Source organism: Delphinus delphis, chromosome X (assembly GCF_949987515.2).
Source record: "Delphinus delphis chromosome X, mDelDel1.2, whole genome shotgun sequence".
In the NCBI taxonomy this organism is placed as follows: Eukaryota; Metazoa; Chordata; class Mammalia; order Artiodactyla; family Delphinidae; genus Delphinus; species Delphinus delphis.
In genome coordinates, this window is record NC_082704.1 from 12,462,975 (window position 1) to 12,485,172 (window position 22,198).

At 39.5% G+C, this 22,198-nt stretch overlaps 1 protein-coding gene across 1 annotated transcript in view; it reads right to left on the reverse strand.

Annotated features, from left to right (window-relative positions):
* The window catches only part of LOC132418752 (transmembrane 9 superfamily member 2-like), a 102,027-nt gene extending 80,863 nt beyond the window's left edge, over positions 1-21,164 (reverse strand). The window contains 5 exon segments of the mRNA XM_060002737.1: positions 11,155-11,264; positions 15,811-15,836; positions 18,904-19,005; positions 20,491-20,558; positions 21,126-21,164. Of these exon segments, the coding sequence (XP_059858720.1) occupies positions 11,155-11,264; positions 15,811-15,836; positions 18,904-19,005; positions 20,491-20,558; positions 21,126-21,164 (345 nt within the window).
* Between the last annotated feature and the right edge of the window lie 1,034 nt (positions 21,165-22,198).

The following is a 22,198-nucleotide window of genomic DNA, read 5'->3' on the forward strand; positions in this document are numbered from 1 at the left end:
AAAATTGTTGAGGATTAAGTGAGAAATTATACAGAAAGACCTAGCACAGCACCTGGCACAGAGTAAGGAAGTCATTAAATGTTAGTTTCCTTCCTACTAGATATTAAAATTATGCTTTAAAACTTTAACTAGATTTCCAATTCCCATCTTATTTGGGCCAAATCTCCTGCTAAAAACTACAAATGATAAATATAACAAATATCTCCTGAAAAGAAACATGAGCATGGAATGTACAACACCAATAGTTAACCCTAATGTAAAGTATGGACTTTGGATGATTATGATGTGATGGACCAATGTAGGTTCATCAGTTTTAACAAATGTCCAATTTTGGTGGAGGATGCTGAGAATGGGGGAGACTATGCATGGGTGGGGCAGGGGGTAGATGGGAAATCTCTGTACCTTCCTCTCAATTTTGCTGTGAACCTAAACCTGCTCTAAAAAGGTAAAGTCTTTAAAATTTAAAAAAGAAAAAAAGCAACATGAGGTGACAAGAAAGTAAGGAACTACCATGCCAAATTCTAAGGGAAAGTAGGAAGCCAGAGAGGTCAGCTGGGTAAGGGAGCACTGATGCTACTATTGCCCTGAGGTCACCTGCTGAGCTGGGCAAACTTGAACTTGGGTTTGGGTAGCTTCATGGGATGAGGAGGCGGGAACTCAGGGAAGGCCCTCCCAGGTGAAAAGGCTAATATGAGACCCTCTGCACATTAAGCTGAGACCACCCACCCCCTCCAAAAGTAACATCCTCAGGGTAAAGGTGAGCCAGAAGTGAACCTGCTCCTATAGTCCCAATGGACTATTGGGAAGGTGGCCTTGAAGCTAAACAGAACAAGGCAGAGGTGGGGGGAGAGAAATAAAACTGTCCTTAAAAAGTTGTGGCCACAGACCAGCCCTGATATAGAGTTGCAGGCTGGATTCACATCATCATGGTGGCCCCAGAAAGTTCAAGTTATGAATTTGCTTTAAGGTGGTCCCAGACTGGTATTTCCCAAAGACTCCTTGTGGAAGTAAAGGAAAATCCTCTCTGGAGGAAAGTACTTCGACCCTAGGACTCAAAGAAACTCCACAAACAATCTTCGAGAACAATGAATATGTAGTCCAAAAAATGGAGGAAAAAAGGAGCAAGAATCAGCAGAGACCAACTTGTAAAGAGTTCAGCTCCAGAAATGATCGCAAGCAGATTTAAAATTAACCAAATTTAATATATTTTAAAGACATCACATACAAGTGTGAAAGCATGTGCATGAAACAGAAAAGTACAAAATAATGACCTAGCAGATCTGAAGAACAAAACTTGTAGAAATGAGAAGATGATTACTGAAATTCTCTTCTCTTAAGAAAAGGAACAAGTGAAAAGAGAATTTATAGACTAGAAGATAGACCAGAAGAACACAGCACAGGAAAAAAGTGGAAAATACAGAAGGGAAGTTAACAGACATGGAGGAGGGGCTTTCCTGGTGGCGCAGTGGTTAGGAATCTGCCTGCCAATGCAGGGGACATGGGTTCGAGCCTCGGTCCAGGAAGACCCCACATGCCACGTAGCAACTAAGCCCGTGTGCCACAATTACTGAGGCTGCGCTCTAGAGCCCACAAGCCACAACCACTGAAGCCTGCAGGCCTAGAGCCTGTGCTCCGCAACAAGAGAAGCCACTGCAGTGAGAAACCCACACACCGCAAGGAAGAGCAGCCCCCTCTCAACGCAACTAGAGAAAGCCCGCGCACAGCAACGAAGACCCAACACAGCCAAAAATAATAAATAAAATAAATTTATTTTTAAAAAAAGCAAAAGAGAGACATGGAGGAGAAAATAACATTTAACATAGCTTTAATTGGAGTCTGAAAAGGAAAGAAAATATCTCACCATGGCTGAGAATTACAGAACTGATAAAAGGCACCAATCCAGGAAACTTAAGGAATTACAAACAGGATTAAAAACAAAGCAAAACAGGGACTTCCCTGGTGGCGCAGTGGTTAAGAATCCACCTGCCAATGCAGGGGACGCAGGTTTGAGCCCTGGTCCAGGAAGATCCCACATGCCACAGAGCAACTAAGCCCGTGTGCCACAACTACTGAGACTGCGCTCTAGAGCCCACAAGCCACAACTACTGAGCCCACGTGCCACAACTACTGAAGCCCATGCACCTAGAGTCCGTGCTCCACAACAAGAGAAGCCACTACAATGAGAAGCCCGCGCACCGCAACGAAGAGTAGCCCCTGCTCACCACAACTAGAGAAAAGCCCGCACGCAGCAATGAAGACCCAATGCAGCCAAAAAATAATTAAATAATTAATTTTGTTTAAAAAAAAAGCGAAACAAAAATCCATGACCAGACACAGAATCATGAAACTGCATAACACCTTCTAAAGAAAGAAGTGACTGGGAGTTCCCTGGTGGCCTACTGGTTAGGATTCTGGGCTTTCACTGCCTCGGCCAGAGTTCAACCCCTGGTCGGGGAACTGAGATCCCACAAGCTGTGTGGCACAGCCAAAAAAAAAAAAAAAAAAAAACTGTGACTAATAAGTAGGTATAAATGAAAGGACTATAACAGAAATACAAACTTTAAATATTAGAAGAATTACAACAATAAAAATGTAGACCACATAAAGACTTTTCAAATAAATATTATATTTCATGGAATCTAAAATGCCATCACTTATAAAACATCGTTACAGACTTCCCTGGTGGCACAGTGGTTAGGAATCTGCCTGCCAGTGCAGGGGACACGGGTTCCAGCCCTGGTCCAGGAAAATCCCACATGCCGCGGAGCAACTAAGCCCGTGTGCCACAACTACTGAGCCTGCGCTCTAGAGCCCGCGAGCCACAACTACTGAGCCCACATGCCACAACTACCAAAGCCCGCACGCCTAGAGCCCGTGCTCCGCAACAAGAGAAGCCACTGCAATGAGAAGCCCATGCACTGCAATGAAGAGTAGCCCCCGCTCACCACAACTAGAGAAAGCCTGCACACAGCAAGGAAGACCCAATGTAGCCAAAAATAAATTAATTAAGTAAATAATTTTTAAAAATTTTTTTTAAAAATCATTATTTTATGTACTGCTAAAAAGAAACACTGTCAATTAACCTTTAACATGCCATCAACTGGAAGACACATCTTGATTTCATAAATGTTAAAATATGGGGAAACATGAGTCTTAGAATCAATAAAGTGTGAAATATCAAAATAGTAAAGAAAATGTAATAAAACAGAACTGAAAGCAAATGTCATATCAATACATGTAAATGGGCTTAACTCACCTATTAAGAGGAAAAGATTTTTCAGAAGATACCACAAAGCAAAACTCAACATGTTGTATAAAAGAGACACATCTAAAAGAGATTCTGAAAAGTTAAAAATGAAAGGATAGGCAAAGTTACACGAAGCAAACGTATGCAAAAAGAAAGCAAGAGAGCTGGACTTCCTCCTCCAGGCATGATTGAATAACACGAGACTAGATTTACTCTTTCACCTTAAACAACTTTTTCAAATGGGTAAAATATACGAAACAACAGTTTTCAGACCTTGGACAACAAAGAACATTAAAAGAGTGATCACCCAGAGAAGGGGAAGCCTCACGCTTCCTTCCCAGAGAGGATTTCCAGGTTGTGGTGCAGGGAAAGGGTACTCAAGCAGAGCCCTGCAATCTCTCCCAGTTGAGAAGACAAAGTTCAAAGTCCAGAGAGGCCAAGGGGGCTAGATTTTGTGGGGCAGATTACCAGAGAGAAGAGAGCCGCACAGAGATTTCTGGAGATAGGCAAGGGGTCTCTTTCATCAGAGTATTGTAGTACAGGCATGTAAGGCGTGCCAGTTATTGATTTATTGCCTCTCATCCCCAAATTCATGCTCTTTGACCTCTGTGAAAATTATCTGGGCCCTTTCAATATTTTAAATAATTCTCCTTCGCAACCTGACACTGAATGAAGCTTTATCAGTAGAGGGCGCTGGATAGACACTGCAAGAGAAAAGGGTTTTGTTTCCTGGTTGATGAATGCTCACTCCGCAGCTCCTGTTTCTTCAGCCTCAGCAACCTCTAAGGAATTAATGGATCCACTTATCATAGTAAAAGAGAGAAACAAAAGACATCAGGTGGAGGGGGGTGAATAGGCAGAGTACAGAAGATTTTTAGGGCAGTGAAACTACTCTGTATGATATTATAACAATGAATACATGTCATTATACATTTGTCCAAACCCATAAAACGTACAATAGCAAGAGTGAACTCTAATGTAAACTATGGACTTTGGGTGATAATGGTATATCAATGAAGATTCATCAATTGTAACAAATGTGCCACATTCTGGTGATATCACGTGCCTCCTGATGAAAGAACACATCACTACTTTATCTTGCCAAAGAGATCAAACCTGAATCTAAACAAGCCGCTGGATCCATCTACCAATTTGAAGGAATCAGGGACAGAGGAAAATGCACCATTGTTTGGATGAATAATAAAGGAATGGACAAATGGATAGAAAGGTGACAAATCAAACACAGAAAATGCTAATTATAGAATCTAGGTGCTGGGTTTATAAGTATCCACTATATAATTCATTCAACTGTTTGTGCATTTGAAAATGCTCACAAAAAACACTGAAAAAAGATACATAAGATGATCAAGTCTAAACTATAGCATCTAGGGATGTAGACTTGGGTGACAAAACCATAAAAGAAACTCAAGGAAGTGATTAGGGTAAAACTTAGGATAGTGGTTATTTTAGGGGAAGGAAGAGTGTTGTAACTGGGTAGGGACACATGGATACCTTCTGGGGTGGCTGGCCAAATTCTATTTCTTTTTTTTTTTGGCGGTACGTGGGCCTCTCACTCTTGTGACCTCTCCCGTTGCGGAGCACAGGCTCCGGACGCGCAGGCTCAGTGGCCATGGCTCACGGGCCCAGCCGCTCCGCAGCATGTGGGATCTTCCCGGACTGGGGCACGAACCCGTGTCCCCTGCATCAGCAGGCGGACTCTCAACCACTGCGCCACCAGGGAAGCCCCAAATTCTATTTCTTGATCTGGCTGGGGTTTACAAAGGTGTTCCCCTTATAACAATTCATTACACTTTATATTTGTTCTGTATGGTTTTCTGTATCTGTATTTTACAACGAAAAGTTTTTTTTTAAAGTCCATATCCTTTGACCCAGCAATTACACTTATATGAATTTATCCTAAGGTCATAATTAGAAAAGAGTACACAGAGGTTCGCACAATAATAACTATCATTTACTGAGTGCCTACTATGTGTCAGACACTGCTCCAAGAACTTTTCAAGTCTTATCCTATTTATCCTCACAACAATCCTATGTGATATATACTATCCTTATTCCCATTTTACAGATGAGACTCAGAGAGGTAAAAGAATGTTCACTGCAGCATCATTAATAACAAAAATTGAAAACAGCTAATCATGATGGAATGGATAAAAAATTACGATCCATCCATACAATGGAATATTATGAAACTATTAAAAAGTATAATCATTTTCTCATTCTTGTATTGCCTCTCTCCATATATATGTGTGTGTATATATACATAATATACAAAATGAACATGGAAAGAAGTCCATTATAAACTTCTAAGTAAAGACAAAGAAGCAGATTACAAAAATATATATATTACAATCTCACTTAGATTAAGAAATTACATATACATAAAAAGAATCTATTAAAATTGAGGAGGATTATATGAAGACTGCACTTCATACTCTTTATACCTCTGTGTTGTATGAGGGTTTTACAAACATGTATTACTTTTTTTCCCCTTTTTTTTGGCCACAATGCACGGCATGCAGGGATCCTAGTTCCCCAACCAGGGATGGAACCTGGGCCCCCTGCAGTGGAAGCTCAGAGCCCCAACCAGTGGACCACCAGGGAAGTCCCCAAACAGGTATTACTTTTGTAATCATCGTGGTGGTGTTCGTACAATGCTAGTGTACTTAATGAATTTAAAACTTTTTATTGATAAGACAACCATATTTGCCACTTTGATTCTAAATACCTAATTCAGCAGTTCTCAAACTTTTTTAGTCTCAGGACTCCTACTCTTAAAAATTATGAAAAACCCTAAAGAGTTTTTGTTTATGAGGGTTATATCTACCCATAGTGATCAAATTAGAAATTAAAATGCAAAAACTTTAAAACACAAGTGTACAGAAGCACACATTCCATTAGCCTTTAGAGTGATGACATCATCACACTTCACATAGCTTCTGGAAAATTCCACTATACACTCATGAATGAGTGAGAGTAAAGAAGGCAAAAAACATCTTAATATTATTATGGAAATAGTTTTCACCTGGCAGACTCCCTGAAAAGTTCTCAGAGAGTCCCAGACCTCACTTTGAGAATCGCTGATATAATTAGTCCTGCAAAAAAGATTACACTATAACACTATAAACAACTTTTCTGAAACTTCCCTACAGCTTTAAGTTTGCAATGGAAGGAAGTCTGCCTGTAAAGGGGGAAAGGAGAAGGACATCAACATCTATCCAAAATAAATATCCTTAGGGACTTCCCTGGCGGTCCAGTGGTTAGGACTCCATGCTTCCACCGCAGTGGGCATGGGTTCAATCCCTGGTTGGGGAACTGACATCCCACATGTGGTGCAGTGTGGCCAAAAAAAAAAAAATCCTTAAAATAAAAATGAATGAGAAAATTCTCAAGAAAGCATTCCTCTATATATAAAAGGGATGACAAAAGACAACTGCTGGTTTCACTTAACCCTGGTAATCTTAGGGTGGCAACCCACAAATGTTGATAAAAGTTACTGCTACTCTGGCCAACTGGGGCTCTTTCATCCTATTGGTCCATTTATTCTTCCCAGACCTTCAAAGATGTGGTCTTTAAATAGTTCCAAAGAACCATTCCAGGGAATTCCTTGGCAGTCCAGTGGTTAGGACTCTGTTCTTTCACTGCCGAGGGCCCGGGTTCAATCCCTGGTCAGGGAACTAAGATCCCGCAAGCAGGGAAGTGCAGCCAAAAAAAAAAACATTTCCATATAGACTTCCATATAGAGTATCAAACACAGACTATATTAATGCAAATTTCTCCTACTCATTAACTCCTGTCTTCTGCCACTTTTCCCTTACTTTAAAAGAATTATCAATTAAGCAGTTGTTTGCTGCTTTTCCTCCCACATTCCCTATGTGAATGTTTCCCATTGTGAGAAATACATATCACTGGGGATATAAGAGATAATTTTAGGTAGTAGGTGAAATAACAATCTGTACTCTACTTTTTAATCTAGTTACTTGAAAATAGATGAATAAAATATATAAGTAGTACCCTAAGCCTGTCATTTCTGTAATTTCCTGCTAAATAAATTTAAGTTAAATTATGAATAAATAGGGAGTTCCCTGGTGGCCTAGTGGTTACGATTCTGGGCTTTCCCTGCCAGGGCCCAGTTTCAATCCCTGGTCAGGGAACTGAGATCCCACAAGCCGTGCGGCGCAGCCAAAAAAAAAACGACGGATAAATAATAATACAGGTGCCTCAGATGTGGCAAAAATCAACAAGGTGGTGCATGAATGACTGAAATTCAAGAAGCACTGCCCTTTTCTCTGGAAAGAAACAATTAAGGGCACCACCAATTAGACACCAAAACAGAAACCTGGCAGGCATCCTCTGCTCCTCTCTCTCCCTTCCCCTTCATCCCCACTGCTGATCCACATCGAGTCTCCCCCTTCATCCCCATTGCTGAACCACGTCAAGTCTCCACATGTAACACAGATTATAAGCAATGCTGCCCTGGTTGAGCCCTTCCATGCCGATTCAGCCTCCATGGCAGCCCCAAGACACTTCTATTACCCTAGGGCCCAGTAGAAAACAGTTTGAAAACCACAAGACAGATTTCAAAAACAGTATGATTGAGACTTCCAAGATAAAAAGATCTGAGTTACCATTGCAAGAAAAAAGAATAAAATACCTAGGAACAAACCTACCTAAGGAGACAAAAGACCTGTATGCAGAAAACTATGAGATACTAATGAAAGAAATCAAAGACAACACAAACAGATGGGGAGATATACCTTTCCTGGATTGGAAGAATCAATATTGTGAAAATGACTATAATACCCAAAGCAATCTACAGATTCAATGCAATCCCTATCAAACTACCAATGGCAATTTTCAGAGAATTAGAACAAAAACTATAAGATACTAATGAAAGAAATCAAAGAGAACACAAACAGATGGGGAGATATACCATTCTTGGATTGGAAGAATCAATATTGTGAAAATGACTATACTACCCAAAGCAATCTACAGATTCAATGCAATCCCTATCAAACTACCAATGGCAATTTTCACAGAATTAGAACAAAAAATTTTATAATTTGTATGGAAACACAAAAGACCCCAAACAGCCAAAGTAATCTTGAGAAAGAAAAACGGAGCTGGAGGAATCAGGCTCCCGGACTTCAGACTATACTACAAAGCTACAGTAATCAAGACAGTATAGTACTGGCACAAAAACAGAAATATAGATCAATGGAACAGGATAGAAAGCCCAGAGATAAACCCACACACCTAAGGTCACCTAATCTATGACAAAGAAGGCAAGAATATACAATGGAGAAAAGATAGTCTCTTCAATAAGTAGCACTGGGAAAACTGGACAGCTACATGTAAACGAATAACATTAGAACACTCCCTAACACCATACACAAAAACAAACTCAAAATGGATTAAAGGCCTAAATGTAGGGACTCCCCTGGTGGTCCAGTGGTAAAGAATCTGCCTCACAATGCAGGGGACATGGGTTCGATCCCTGGTCAGGGAACTAAGATCCCACATGCCGCAGGGAAACTAAGCCCTCGGGCCATAACTACTGAGCTCAGGCACCTCAACTAGAGAGCCCGCGTGCCACAAACTACAGAGCCCATGTGCCCTGGAGCCTGTGCACCACAGCTAGAGAAGAGAAAACCCACACGCCACAACTAGAGAGAAGCCTGCACACCACAATGAAAGATCCCACATGCCCACAATGAAGATCCCGCATGCCACAACTAACACACGGCACAGCCAAAAAATAAAATTAATTAATTAATTAAATGTTTTAAAAAAAAAAAAAAGACCTAAATGTAAGACCAGACACTATAAAACTCTTAGAGGAAAACATAGGAAGAACACTCTGACATAAATCACAGCAAGATCTTTTCTGACCCACCTCCTATAGTAATGAGAATAAAAACAAAAATAAACAAATGGGACCTTAAAAGCTTTTGCATAGCAAAGGAAACCATAAACAACACGAAAAGACAACCCTCAGAATGGGAGAAAATATTTGCAAATGAAGCAACTGACAAAGGCTTAATCTCCAAAATATATAAACAGCTCATGCAGCTCAATATCAAAAAAACAAACAACTCAATCCACAAATGGGCAGAAGACCTAAATAGACATTTCTCCAAAGAAGACATACAGATGGCCAAGATGCACATTAAAAGATGCTCAGCATCACTAATTATCAGAGAAATGCAAATCAAAACTACAATGAGGTTATCACCTCACACTGGTGAGAATGGCCACCATCAAAAAAATCTACAAACAATAAATGCTGGAGAGGGTGTGGAGAAAAGGGAACCCTCTTGCACAGTTGGTAGGAATGTAAATTGATACAGCCACTATACTATGGAAAACAGTATAGAGGTTCCTTAAAGAACTAAAAATAGAACTACCATATGACCCAGCAATCCCACTACTGGGTGTATTCAAAAAGACACATGCACCCCAATGTTCACTGCAGCACTATTTACAATAGACAGGACATGGAAGCAACCTAAATGTCCACTGACAGATGAATGGATAAAGAAAATGTGGTACATACATACAATGGAATATTACTCGGCCATAAAAAAGAAATGAAATTGAGTTATTTCTAGCAAGGTGGATGGACCTAGAGAGTGTCATACAGAGTGAAGTAAGTCAGAAAGAGAAAAACAAATATCGTATATTAACGCATATATGTGGAATCGAGAAAAATGGTACAGATGAACCTATTTGTAAAGCAGAAATAAAGACACAGACATAGAGAACAAACAAACGTATGGATACCAAGGGGGAAAGGGGGCAGTGGAATGAATTGGGAGACGGGGATTGACATATATACACTATTGATACTGTGTATAAAATAGATATCTAATGAGAACCTACTGTATAGCATAAGGAACTCTACTCAGTGCTCTGTGGTAACCTAAATGGGAAGGAAATCCAAAAAAAGAGATACATGTATACATATAGCTGATTCACTTCGCTGTACAGCAGAAACTAACACAACATTGTAAAGCAACTATACCCCAATAAAAATAAATAAATAAAATAAAAAAGGTCTGAGTTGGAGTCCTATGTCTGCCACTTACTAGCGGTATGCCCCTAGTCATGTCCCTTACCGTCTCTGAGATTGAATTTCATCATCTGTAAAACAGCAGTAGTAGATTCTAGCAACAGGGCTATTCTAAGGGTTAAATTAGTCACTGTATATAGAGTGATATAACATTGCTCCTGGCTCATAACAGGCATTCAATGCTATTTTCCTTACCATTGCATACAGGACCTCCTGCCATGATCTGGCTTCTGCCTACCCGCCCCCCACTTTTTTTCTGGCCCTGCGGCTCAACATGCAGGATCGTAGTTCCCCAACCAGGAATTGAACCTGGGCCCCCTGCAGTGGAACCATGGAGTACTAATCACTGGAACGCCAGGGAATTCCCCCAACCCCCTTCTGCGCTTCATCTCTACCTGCACCCCCCCAAACCACAAATCTTATGTCACAAACACACTCGATTATTCACAGTCCCCCAATCACAGTATGCTATTTCAGACTTCCAAGCTTTGGACCACACTGATTTCCCTACTAGAAATGCTCACCCACCCATTCATCTGACAAATACTTTTTCATTCCCTCCATTATATCCTCACTGCCCCTTAGTCTCCTAGCACATAACATTTTATCACAGCAATTTGCTTACAAGTCTATCTCCCTACATAGGACTGTGAACTTCTAGAGGGCAGGGACCACTTGTCTTTGTATCCCCAACACCTAGCCCAAAACCGAGAAGATGGTAGGTGTCCCATTCATGTTTGTTAAGTGACTATAATAGAAAGCAAATTGTAAATGAAGCAACATTCTTATATTTCTGTAGTAAGTTCTCAATACTTACATGGATAATGCAAGCATCTTTCGATATGCCATGTTGGGTAATAAAACATCCTATTGGAAATCCTGGTGTGCAGTACTTTTTTCCATCTTCCATATCACGACACCATATCACTGGCATATTATCAATAATCCTAAATATAAATATTTTTTAAGGAAAAGATTTAAAAAGCATTTCAAATCAAGCAATACTAACATCATCTTACATACATTTAAGTTCAGATTTTTAATCAAACTCAAGTCACAAAAAATAGTATACAATTTCAGTAGATATTAAATAGTTATTAAAACTACTTCTGAAAGGAAGTGAAAAATTAAGTCATGTGATTTCAGATGCCAAACACAACACTGATGTTGATAATTCAGTTATATTCCTCTCTTCAAGAAATCCAGTTTTTGGGCTTCCCTGGCGGTGCAGTGGTTAACAACCCACCTGCCAATGCACGGGACACAGGTTCAAGCCCTGGTCTGGGAAGATCCCACATGCTGCGGAGCAACTAAGTCCTTGAGCCACACCTACTAAGCCTGCGCTCTACAGCCCTCGAGCCACAACTACTTTAGCCCGCACGCCTAGAGGCTATGCTCCACAACAAGAGAAGCCACAGCAATGAAAAGCCTGCACACTGCAACGAACAGTAGCCCCTCGCCGCAACTAGAGAAAGCCCGCGCACAGCAACAAAGACCCAACGCAGTCAAAAATAAATAAATAAATTTATTTTAAAAAAAAGAAATCCACCTTTTTCTTTTGTTTTTTTTTAAACACGTTTATTGGAGTATAATTGCTTTAAAATGGTGAGTTAGTTTCTGCTTTATAACAAAATGAATCAGCTATACATATATATATATCCCCGTATCTCTTCCCTCTTGCGTCTCCCTCCCTCCCACCCTCCCTATCCCACCCCTCTTGGTGGTCACTAAGCACCGGCCTTATCTCCCTGTGCTATGCGGCTGCTTCCCACTAGCTATCGGTTATACATTTGGTAGGGTATATATGTCCATGCCACTCTCTCTTTGTCAAGCTTACCCTTCCCCCTCCCCATGACCTCAAGTCCATTCTCTAGTAGGTCTGCATCTTTATTCCCGTCCTGCCACTAGGTTTCTCATGATCATTTTTTTTTTAGATTTCATATATACATGTTAACATATGGTATTTGTGTTTCTCTTTCTAAATTACTTCACTCTGTATGACAGACTCTGGGTCCATCCACCTCACTATAAATGACTCAGTTTCATGTCTTTTTATGGCTGAGTAATATTCCATTATATATATGGGCCACATCTTCTTTATCCATTCATCTGTCAATGGATACTTAGGTTACTTCCATGTCCTGGCTATTGTAAATAGAGCTGCAATGAACATGAGTCCATGACTCTTTTCTTTTCTTTTTTTTTTTTTGTGGTACGCGGGCCTCTCACTGTTGTGGCCTCTCCCATTGCAGGGCACAGGCTCCGGATGCACAGGTTCAGCAGCCATGGCTCACGGCCCCAGCCACTCCATGGCATGTGGGATCTTCCCGGGGCACGAACCCACGTCCCCTGCATCAGCAGGCGGACTCTCAACCACTGCACCACCAGGGAAGCCCCATGACTCTTTTTGAATTATGGTTTTCTCAGGGTATATGTGCAGGAGTGAGACTGCTGGGTCGTATGGTAGTTCTATTTTTAGTTTTTTAAGGAACCTCCATACTGTTCTCCATAGTGGCTGTATAAATTTACATTCCCACCAACAGTGCAGGAGGGTTCCCTTTTCTCCACACCCTCTCCAGCATTTATTGTTTATAGATTTTTAGATGATGGACATTCTGACTGGTGTGAGGTGATACCTCATTGTACTTTTGATTTGCATTTCTCTAATGATTAGTGATGTTGAGCATTCTTTCATGTATTTGTTGGCTATCTGTATATCTTCTTTGGAGAAATGTCTATTTAGGTCTTCTGCCCATTTTTGGATTGGGTTGTTTGGATTTTTGATATTGAGCTGCATGAGCTGCTTGTATATTTTGGAGATTAATCCCTTGTCAGTTGCTTCATTTGCAAATATTTTCTCCCATTCTGAGGGTTATCTTTTTGTCTTGTTTATGGTTTCCTTTGCTGTGCAAAAGCTTTTAAGTTTCATTAGGGCCCATTTGTTTATTTTTGTTTTTATTTCCGTTTCTCTAAGAAGTGGGTTAAAAAGGATCTTGCTGTGATGTATGTCATAGAGTGTTCTGCCTATGTTTTCCTCTAAGAGTTTGAGAGTGTCTGGCCTTACATTTAGGTCTTTAATCCATCTGGAGTTTATTTTTGTGCATGGTGTTAGGGAGTGTTCTAATTTCATTCTTTTACATGTAGCTGTCCAATTTTCCCAGCACCACTTATTGAAGAGGCTGTCTTTTCTCCATTGTACATTCTTGCCTCCTTTATCAAAGATAAAGTGACCATATGTGCATGTGTTTATCTCTGGGCTTTCTATCCTGTTCCATTGATCTATATTTCTGGTCCTGTGCCAGTACCATACTGTCTTGATTACTGTAGCTTTGTAGTATAGTCTGAAGCCAGGGAGCCTGAATCCTCCAGCTCCGTTTTTCTTTCTCAAGATTGCTTTGGCTATTCAGGGTCTTTTGTTTCCATACAAATTGTGCAATTTTTTGTTCTAGTTCTGTGAAAAATGCCAGTGGTAGTTTGATAAGGATTTCATTGAATCTGTAGACTGCTTTGGGTAATAGAGTCATTTTCACAATGTTGATTCTTCCAATCCAAGAACGGTATATCTCTCCATCTATTTGTATCATCTGTGTCTGTATGTCAGGCATTCACTTTTCGATGATTAAAGTGAATCATCCTCCCAGCTCCACTCAAAAACCAGCTACAGTGCTGGACACCCTATGCCAAACAACTAGCAAGACAGGAACACAACCCCACCCATTAGCAGAGAGGCTGCCTAAAATCATAATTAGGTCACAGACACCCCAAAACACACCACCGGACGCGGTCCTGCCCACCAGAAAGACAATATCCAGCCTCATCATCCAGAACACAGGCACTAGTCCCCTCCACCAGGAAGCCTACACTACCCACCTAACCAACCTTAGCCACTGGGAACAGACACCAAAAACAACAGGAACTACGAATCTGCAGCCTGCGAAAAGGAGACCCCAATCACAGTAAGTTAAGAAAAATGAGAAGACAGAGAAACACACAGCAGATGAACAAGTAAGGTAAAAACCCACGAGACCAAACAAATGAAGAGGAAATAGGCAGACGACCTGAAAAAGAATTCAGAGTAATGATAGTAAAGATGATCCAAAATCTTGGAAATAGAATGGAGAAAATGCAGGAAACGTTTAACAAGGACCTAGAAGAACTAAAGAGCAAACAAACAATGATGAACAACACAATAAATGAAATTAAAAATTCTCTAGAAGGAATCAATAGCAGAAGAACTGAGGCAGAAGAATGGATAAGTGACCTGGAAGATAAAATAGTGTAAATAACTACTGCAGAGCAGAATAAAGAAAAAAGAATGAAAAAAATTGAGGACAGTCTCAGAGACCTCTGGGACAACATTAAATGTACCAACATTCGAATTATAAAGGTTCCAGAAGAAGAAGAGAAAAAGAAAGGGACTGAGAAGATATTTGAAGAGATTGTAGTTGAAAATTTCCCTAATATGGGAAAGGAAATAGTTAATCAAGTCCAGGAAGTACAGAGAGTCCCATACAGGATAAATCCAAGGAGAAACATGCCAAGACACATATTAATCAAACTGTCAAAAATTAAATACAAAGAAAACATATTAAAAGCAGCAAGGGAAAAACAACAAATAATATACGAGGGAATCCCCATAAGGTTAACAGCTGATATTTCAGCAGAAACTCTGTAAGCCAGAAGGGAGTGGCAGGACATATTTAAAGTGATGAAGGGGAAGAACCTACAACCAAGATTACTCTACCTAGCAAAGATCTCATTCAGATTCGACAGAGAAATTAAAACCTTTATAGACAAGCAAAAGCTAGGAGAATTCAGCACCACCAAACCAGCTTTACAACAAATGCTAAAGGAACTTCTCTAGGCAGGAAACACAAGAGAAGGAAAAGACTTACAATAACAAACCCAAAACAATTAAGAAGATGGTAATAGGAACATACACATCGATAATTACCTTAAATGTAAATGGATTAAATGCTCCAACCAAAAGACATAGATTGGCTGAATGGATACAAAAACAAGACCCGTATATATGCTGTCTACAAGAGACCCACTTCAGACCTAGGAACACATACAGACTGAAAGTGAGGGGATGGAAAAAGTCATTCCATGCAAATGGAAATCAAAAGAAAGCTGGAGTAGCGATTCTCATATCAGACAAAATAGACTTTAGGGCTTCCCTGGTGGCACAATTGTTGAGAGTCCACCTGCCGATGCAGGGGACACGGGTTCGTGCCCCGGTCCAGGAAGATCCCACATGCCGCGGAGTGGCTAGGCCCATGAGCCATGGCCACTGAGCCTGCGCATCCGGAGCCTGTGCTCCACAACGGGAGAGGCCATGACAGTGAGAGGCCCACGTACCGCAGAAAAAAAGAGAAAGAAAGACTTTAAAATAAAGACTATTACAAGAGACAAAGATGGACAGCTTTTTCTTTTGATTTTCATTTGCTGTATCATAAGATTTTACACAAACTTTTACACGTTTCTGTCTTGTTAAAACTATTAAGAAAGAAAATTAAAAATATTAAGAGATTTGACTAAATTGTATAAATCAACTGTCACAAAACAAGCACTTTATCTTACAAATAAAACTTTTCTTCAGAGACTTCAGTATGCCATCATTCTCAGCACTATCTCCTCTACATTTCAGTTCATACCTAAAATGATTACAGTAGACACACACACACACACTGCTTTCACCACTAAACAGAAGAATTTGCCTTCTTCAGTGTTATAAAAGGTGGGGTATAAAGTCCATTGTAGCAGGAATTCCCTGGCAGTCCAGTGGTTAGTACTTCATGCTTCCACTGCAGGGGATGCAGGTTCCATCCCTGGTTGGGGAACTAAGATCCCGCAAGCCTCACAGTGCAGCCAATAAATAAATAAATAAAATCCACTGTAGCTTTCTAAAAACTACCCTGATCTACAACCCTTCACTTAAAACTGATAATAAAATTGGTTATAGTGCTGGTTACACAACTCCATGAGTATACTAAAAAGCATTGAATTGGACACTTAAGAGTGGGTGAATTATTTGGTATGTGAATGATCTCCAATAAAGCTGTTACCAAAAAAAGTGATAATAAAATATCTGATACTTTTAATATGAAACCTCTTGTTTACATAGTCTAGCTACAGGAGATTATCAAGATGAAGTGCCAATGTGGTTCATCAGAAAACAATAAGCAAGAATAAACAATGAAAATTTAACACTTCATATCCTGAAATCATACAAATATTAACCCTAAAATTCCTTATTGGCAACTGAACTAAACTGTCATGTTTCTTCCGTCCAAAGGATAGCATTTCTTGAAAAGGCGCACTTTTCTGTTAGGATAATGGTACTCCACAGGGGAATTGTGTGCAACTTTAATCATCGAAAAGCGAATGCCTAGCACACAGACCAATGGAACACATCAATAGAGAACCCAGAAATAGACCTACACAACTAGGCCCAAGTGATTTTTTCACAAAGATTTAAAAGCAAGTAAGTGGAGGAAGAACTGAAATTGCTGAAAAGGTCTTTCCAGCAAATGGTACTGAAGCAATTGCACATCTACAGGCAAAAAAAAAGAGAATTTCAACCCAGACCTCACACCTTATACAAAAAATAACTTGAAATGGATCAGACTTAAATATATAAAGTCAAATTATAAAACTTTTAGAAGAAAGTCTTCAGGACCTAAGGCTATGCAAAGTCTTCTCAGACTTGACACCAGAAGCATGATGCATAAAAGGAAAACTTGATTACTGGACCACATAAAATTTAAAACATTTGCTTTGTGAAAGACCCTATAGAGAAGAAGACGAAAACACAAGCCACAGACTGGGAGAAACTATTTGCAAACTACTGTTGCAATACAGGAATCATAACTATTGATAGAATATACAAAGAATTTTGAAAACTAAATAGAAAAAGAACAGAAAATGGGCAGCATGAGGGAGCCTTGTGCTGATGGAACTATGCTGTGTATTGACTCTGCTGGTGTGTACACAAATCTGCATCTCACACACACATACACACACACACACACACACACACACGAGTGCATGTAAAACTAGTGAAATCTGAGAAAGGTCTATGCATTGTCCAACGTCAGTTCCCTGGTTTTGCTATTGTACTATAGTCATGCAAGATGTTACCATTGGGCAAACCTGGGTAAAGGGTACACAAGACCTACCTGTTCATTTTTTTGTAGCTTCCTGTGCATCTGTAATTATTTCAAAATAAAAAGTTGTAAAACAAGTTAACGTCTGATGGTTTCACATATATTAAAATTGATCAAATTATACACTTTCAATACGTGTAGTTTATTGTACTTCAGTTATACTTCAATGAAGTTGAGAAAAAAGAAGAAAAAAGTTAGTGCCTTCATAACCATGACTGCTCTTGAAAACATCCTTACTCTATCCCCATATCTATTAAGATATCAAGGGCAATATCAATAGACACTGAGAGTCCAATTACATCTACTCATATCACCCTACCCAAAATATGCAAGAACAAAAAATTAAACTTTTTTTATGAAGCAAAAATAAAACTTGAAAGGTAAAACCTTTGTGTGGAACCACCAACTACTGCAGATAGCTTAAAGAGCATATAGTGTCATCCCTCAGTATCAGTGGAGGATTGGTTCTAGAACTCCCAAGGATATCAAAATCCACAGATACCAAAATCCACCATTGCTCAAGTCCCTCATATAAAATGGTGGAGTATATTATGCATATAACCTACACACATCCTCCCCTATACAGTTGACCCTTGAACAATGCAGAGGTTAGGGGGCCAACCCTCCCTGATGTTGAAAATCTACCTGTAACTTATAGTTGGCCCTCTACATAGATGGTTCCTCTGAATCAGGTTCCACATGCAGGGATTCAGCCAACCACAGGTCATATACTGAAAAAAATCGGGGTATAAGTAGACCCACGCAGTTCAAACCTGTGTTGTTCAAGGGTCAGCTGTACTTCATTCCATCTCTACATTACTTATAATACTTAATACACAATGTAAATGCTATGTAAATTCTAGTTTTGCTTTTGGGAACTTTCTGGAATTTATTTCCCCGAATATTTTCGATTCCAGGTTGGTTGAATCTTCAGATGCGAAACCCTTGGATTTGGAGGGCCAACTGTATTAATGTATTCTTCTGGCAATGCCGGATTCTACCTCCTTTCCTCTTTCTTTACCTCCTTTTAAAGCAAAGACTCTGGTGCAATTATGGTTGACCCTTGGACAACACAAGTTTGAACTACCCGGGTTCAGATACATGCACATTTTTTCAATAAATATACAGTGGGCACTCTGATTCCATGGGTTCCACACCCACAGATTCAACCAACCGTGGATGGCAAATGTAAAATTTAATACACGATCCGTGGTTGGTTGAATCTGCAGATGTGGAACCTGCCTATGTGGAGGGCTGACTATGGGCTTGAGCATATGTGGATTTTGGTATCTGCAGTGAGTCCTGGAACCAATCCCCCATGGATACCGAGGGATGGCTGTATATGTAGTCGGTTTTGAGAAGATTCATTTTAAAATAAGATTTAAAATAAGATCAACTGAATAACCTCATAAGGAGATGATGTTATTCGTTCTCCAAATAGTACTTGTCCAAGATTTTCAGAAGGGTTTTTCTTTCCGGAGTCTTGACAGAAGTCAAAAAAAAAAAAAAAGAGGTTCAAGTAAGGTAAAAAAAAAATCAGCAAAGAAATCAGTCCTTATAATTTATCTAGCCTCTCCACTTTTTTTTTTTTTTTTTTTTTTTTTTTTTTTTTTTTTGCGGTACGCAAGCATGTGGGATCTTCCTGGACCGGGGCACGAACCCGTGTCCCTGCATCGGCAGGCGGACTCTCAATCACTGCGCCACCAGGGAAGCCCTAGCCTCTCCACTTTTAATGGTAGATTCTTCTAAAAATATGACCCAGAATCTTTCTATTTATGATTTATAGACCTCATTATATGTTCCTCTTTAAACTGTTTAACCTCTGATAATTATGAATTCATTATTTTAAATGCTCATGGTACTGCTCTTGACTTTCGTAATGCAGGTAATCACAATCAAAAAGAAAACAACACTTTTTAGGATTAAACTTCAAATTACATATAAGCACAAATAAGGAAACAATGGCTTAAAGTCTGTACTGATTCTAACCTGGGACATTTAGAAACTGTAATTATCAATTCTGATCAAAGGGGAATTAAAAAACAAACACCCCCAAACACATTCCCACATACTCACAAATCAAATAGTTACTAGGTGAAAAGAACTACAATTACCTTTAAGTAAATTTGAATGTAAAATGGCTTAGGTCGAAGATAAAATAAATGGTAGGCCTCTGTAATGTTTTAAATTCTCATACTAACACCCTACATTTACACCTGGTATTTTAATAAAAATCAGACCTGATTTTATTTCTGCTTAATTAGTAGAAATAAAGTAATACCAAAGGGAACTACAATCATTTTTTCTAAGAAGTACATCATTTGTTGTTATTCTCAAATGAATGATCATACTGAATCTTATAATGACTACTCACTACTAAACTAAGCACCTTCATCCATTAAAAACCTTAGTATAAACCTACCTTAGTATTTGATATTTTAGAAATAAGATACAACTCTGCAAAGATATTTTTTCAAGTTCAAAGTGTAGTAAATTTATAATTTTCCTTTCTTAGAAAGAAAAATCAAGTATGGCAACTTCCTAGTTTTTTAAGCACTTGTCTCACCTTGAAAGCTCTCTATTCTAATCATTTTTTCTGTTACGTTTATTATAAAATTACCACTACATTTCTTAATATATTCAGGTTTTTCGTTCACTAACTTTAAAAACTTAAGGCGGGCTTCCCTGGTGGCGCAGTGGTTGAGAGTCCGCCTGCCGATGCAGGGGACACGGGTTCGTGCCCCGGTCCGGGAAGATCCCACATGCCGCAGAGCGGCTGCACCCGTGAGCCATGGCCGCTGAGCCTGCGCGTCCAGAACCTGTGCTCCGCAATGGGAGAGGCCACAACAGTGAGAGGCCCGCGTACCACAGAAAAAACAAAAAAACTTAAGGCACATTTTAACACAATTATATCATAATTATGATATAAATTAATCACAATTATATCAATTATATTGGATATAATTATAATACTTACAACTTACGTATTATACTCATAAGGTAGCACAGATTCCACTGAGTCCAATCTATTTACAAATAGTGCTACTGATGACTACAAGAAGGGAAAAAAAAATCATTACTAATACAAAGTAATATAAGGTAGCACTTGCAAAATACATAATGAAGTAAGTGAAAGGTAATTGGGTCTATTGCTCCCATCAATTTATAACTGTACAGTTGTAAATTTATAACTTAGCACGATGTTATAAATTTATAACACAGTACAGTTATAAATTTTTAAAACAGTATAGCTATAAATTCATAACATTTCATTTATCTGGCATCATCGGGGTCTTTGAATACATAAATTTTTCAGATACCTCAGCCAGGTTAAGGTTACCTCTTAACCTTTTCTAATTATAGAATCCTTTGAGAATAGGATGAAAGCTATGGCTCCTCACCCCAGAAAAGCACACATATTCACCAAATTCCCTGTTCAGCTTTAAGAGGCTTCATAGGGCCCCTAGAGTCCATGGAACTCAAGTTAAGAACTTGAAATAATTAAAGCTACCTGCATAAGTGCTTTTTTTTGCATTATTGTAACCATTTTTATAAGATTATTCTAAAATACACTTCACTCTTTCCTATCTTAAACAAAACATTACGATCACAATTTAACCTTCCTTGATGATTCAGGGTCATTTTGAGCATCAATCATTGCACCTGCTTTGACTCTGTGACATCTCCAGTATCAAATGAGATGAGAACAGCTATTTGCCCCAAAACTGAATGGCAAGAGATAACTATTTACACCCCTGCTACCCACACCCCTCCACCCCTACCAAAGAACATAAACTTGTTTGTAAAGAGTTTCCTTTCTTTTTGTAAAGAGTTTCTCTTTCATTTTGGCTGTCAGCTGTCATTATGCCTTTTCTCCCTTCTTTTTTTCCCCCTAATCTGCTATAGGGTAAGCCCTCAATGTGTGCAATAAATGATCAGATTTGTTAAAACTATGTGAAAAAGGACATTAAGAAGAATGAAATTTTGCCATTTGCAACACCATGGATGGACCTGAAGGGTATTACGCTTCGTAAAATAAGTTAGACAGAAAAAGACAAATACTGTATGATATCACTTATATGTAGAATCTAAAAAATAAGATGGTGCTTCCCTGGTGGCGCAGTGGTTGAGAGTCTGCCTGCCGATACAGGGGACACGGGTTCGTGCCCCGTGCCGGGAAGATCCCACATGCCGCGGAGCGGCTGCACCCGTGAGCCATGGCCGCTGAGCCTGCGCGTCCGGAGCCTGTGCTCTGCAACGGGAGAGGCCACAACAGTGAGAGGCCCGCGTACCACTAAGAAAAAAAATAAATTAATTAAAAAATAAAAAATAAGATGAATGAATATAACAAAACAGAAACAGACTCACAGATATAGAGAACAAACTAGTGGTTACCACTGGGGAGAGGAATGTGGGGAAGGGCAAGATAGGGGTAGGGAATTAACAGATACAAACTACTGTGTATAAAAGAAATAAGCTGCAAGGATATGTCATACAGCACAGGGAATATAACCAATATTTTATAACTTTAAAAAATTTATTTATTTATTTATGTTTTATTTTTGGCTGCGTTGGGTCTTCGTTGCTGCGCGTGGGCTTTCTCTAGTTGCAGCGAGCGGGGGCTGCTCTTCATTGCGGTGCGCAGGCTTCTCATTGCAGTGACTTCTCTTGCTGCAAAGCACGGGCTCTAGG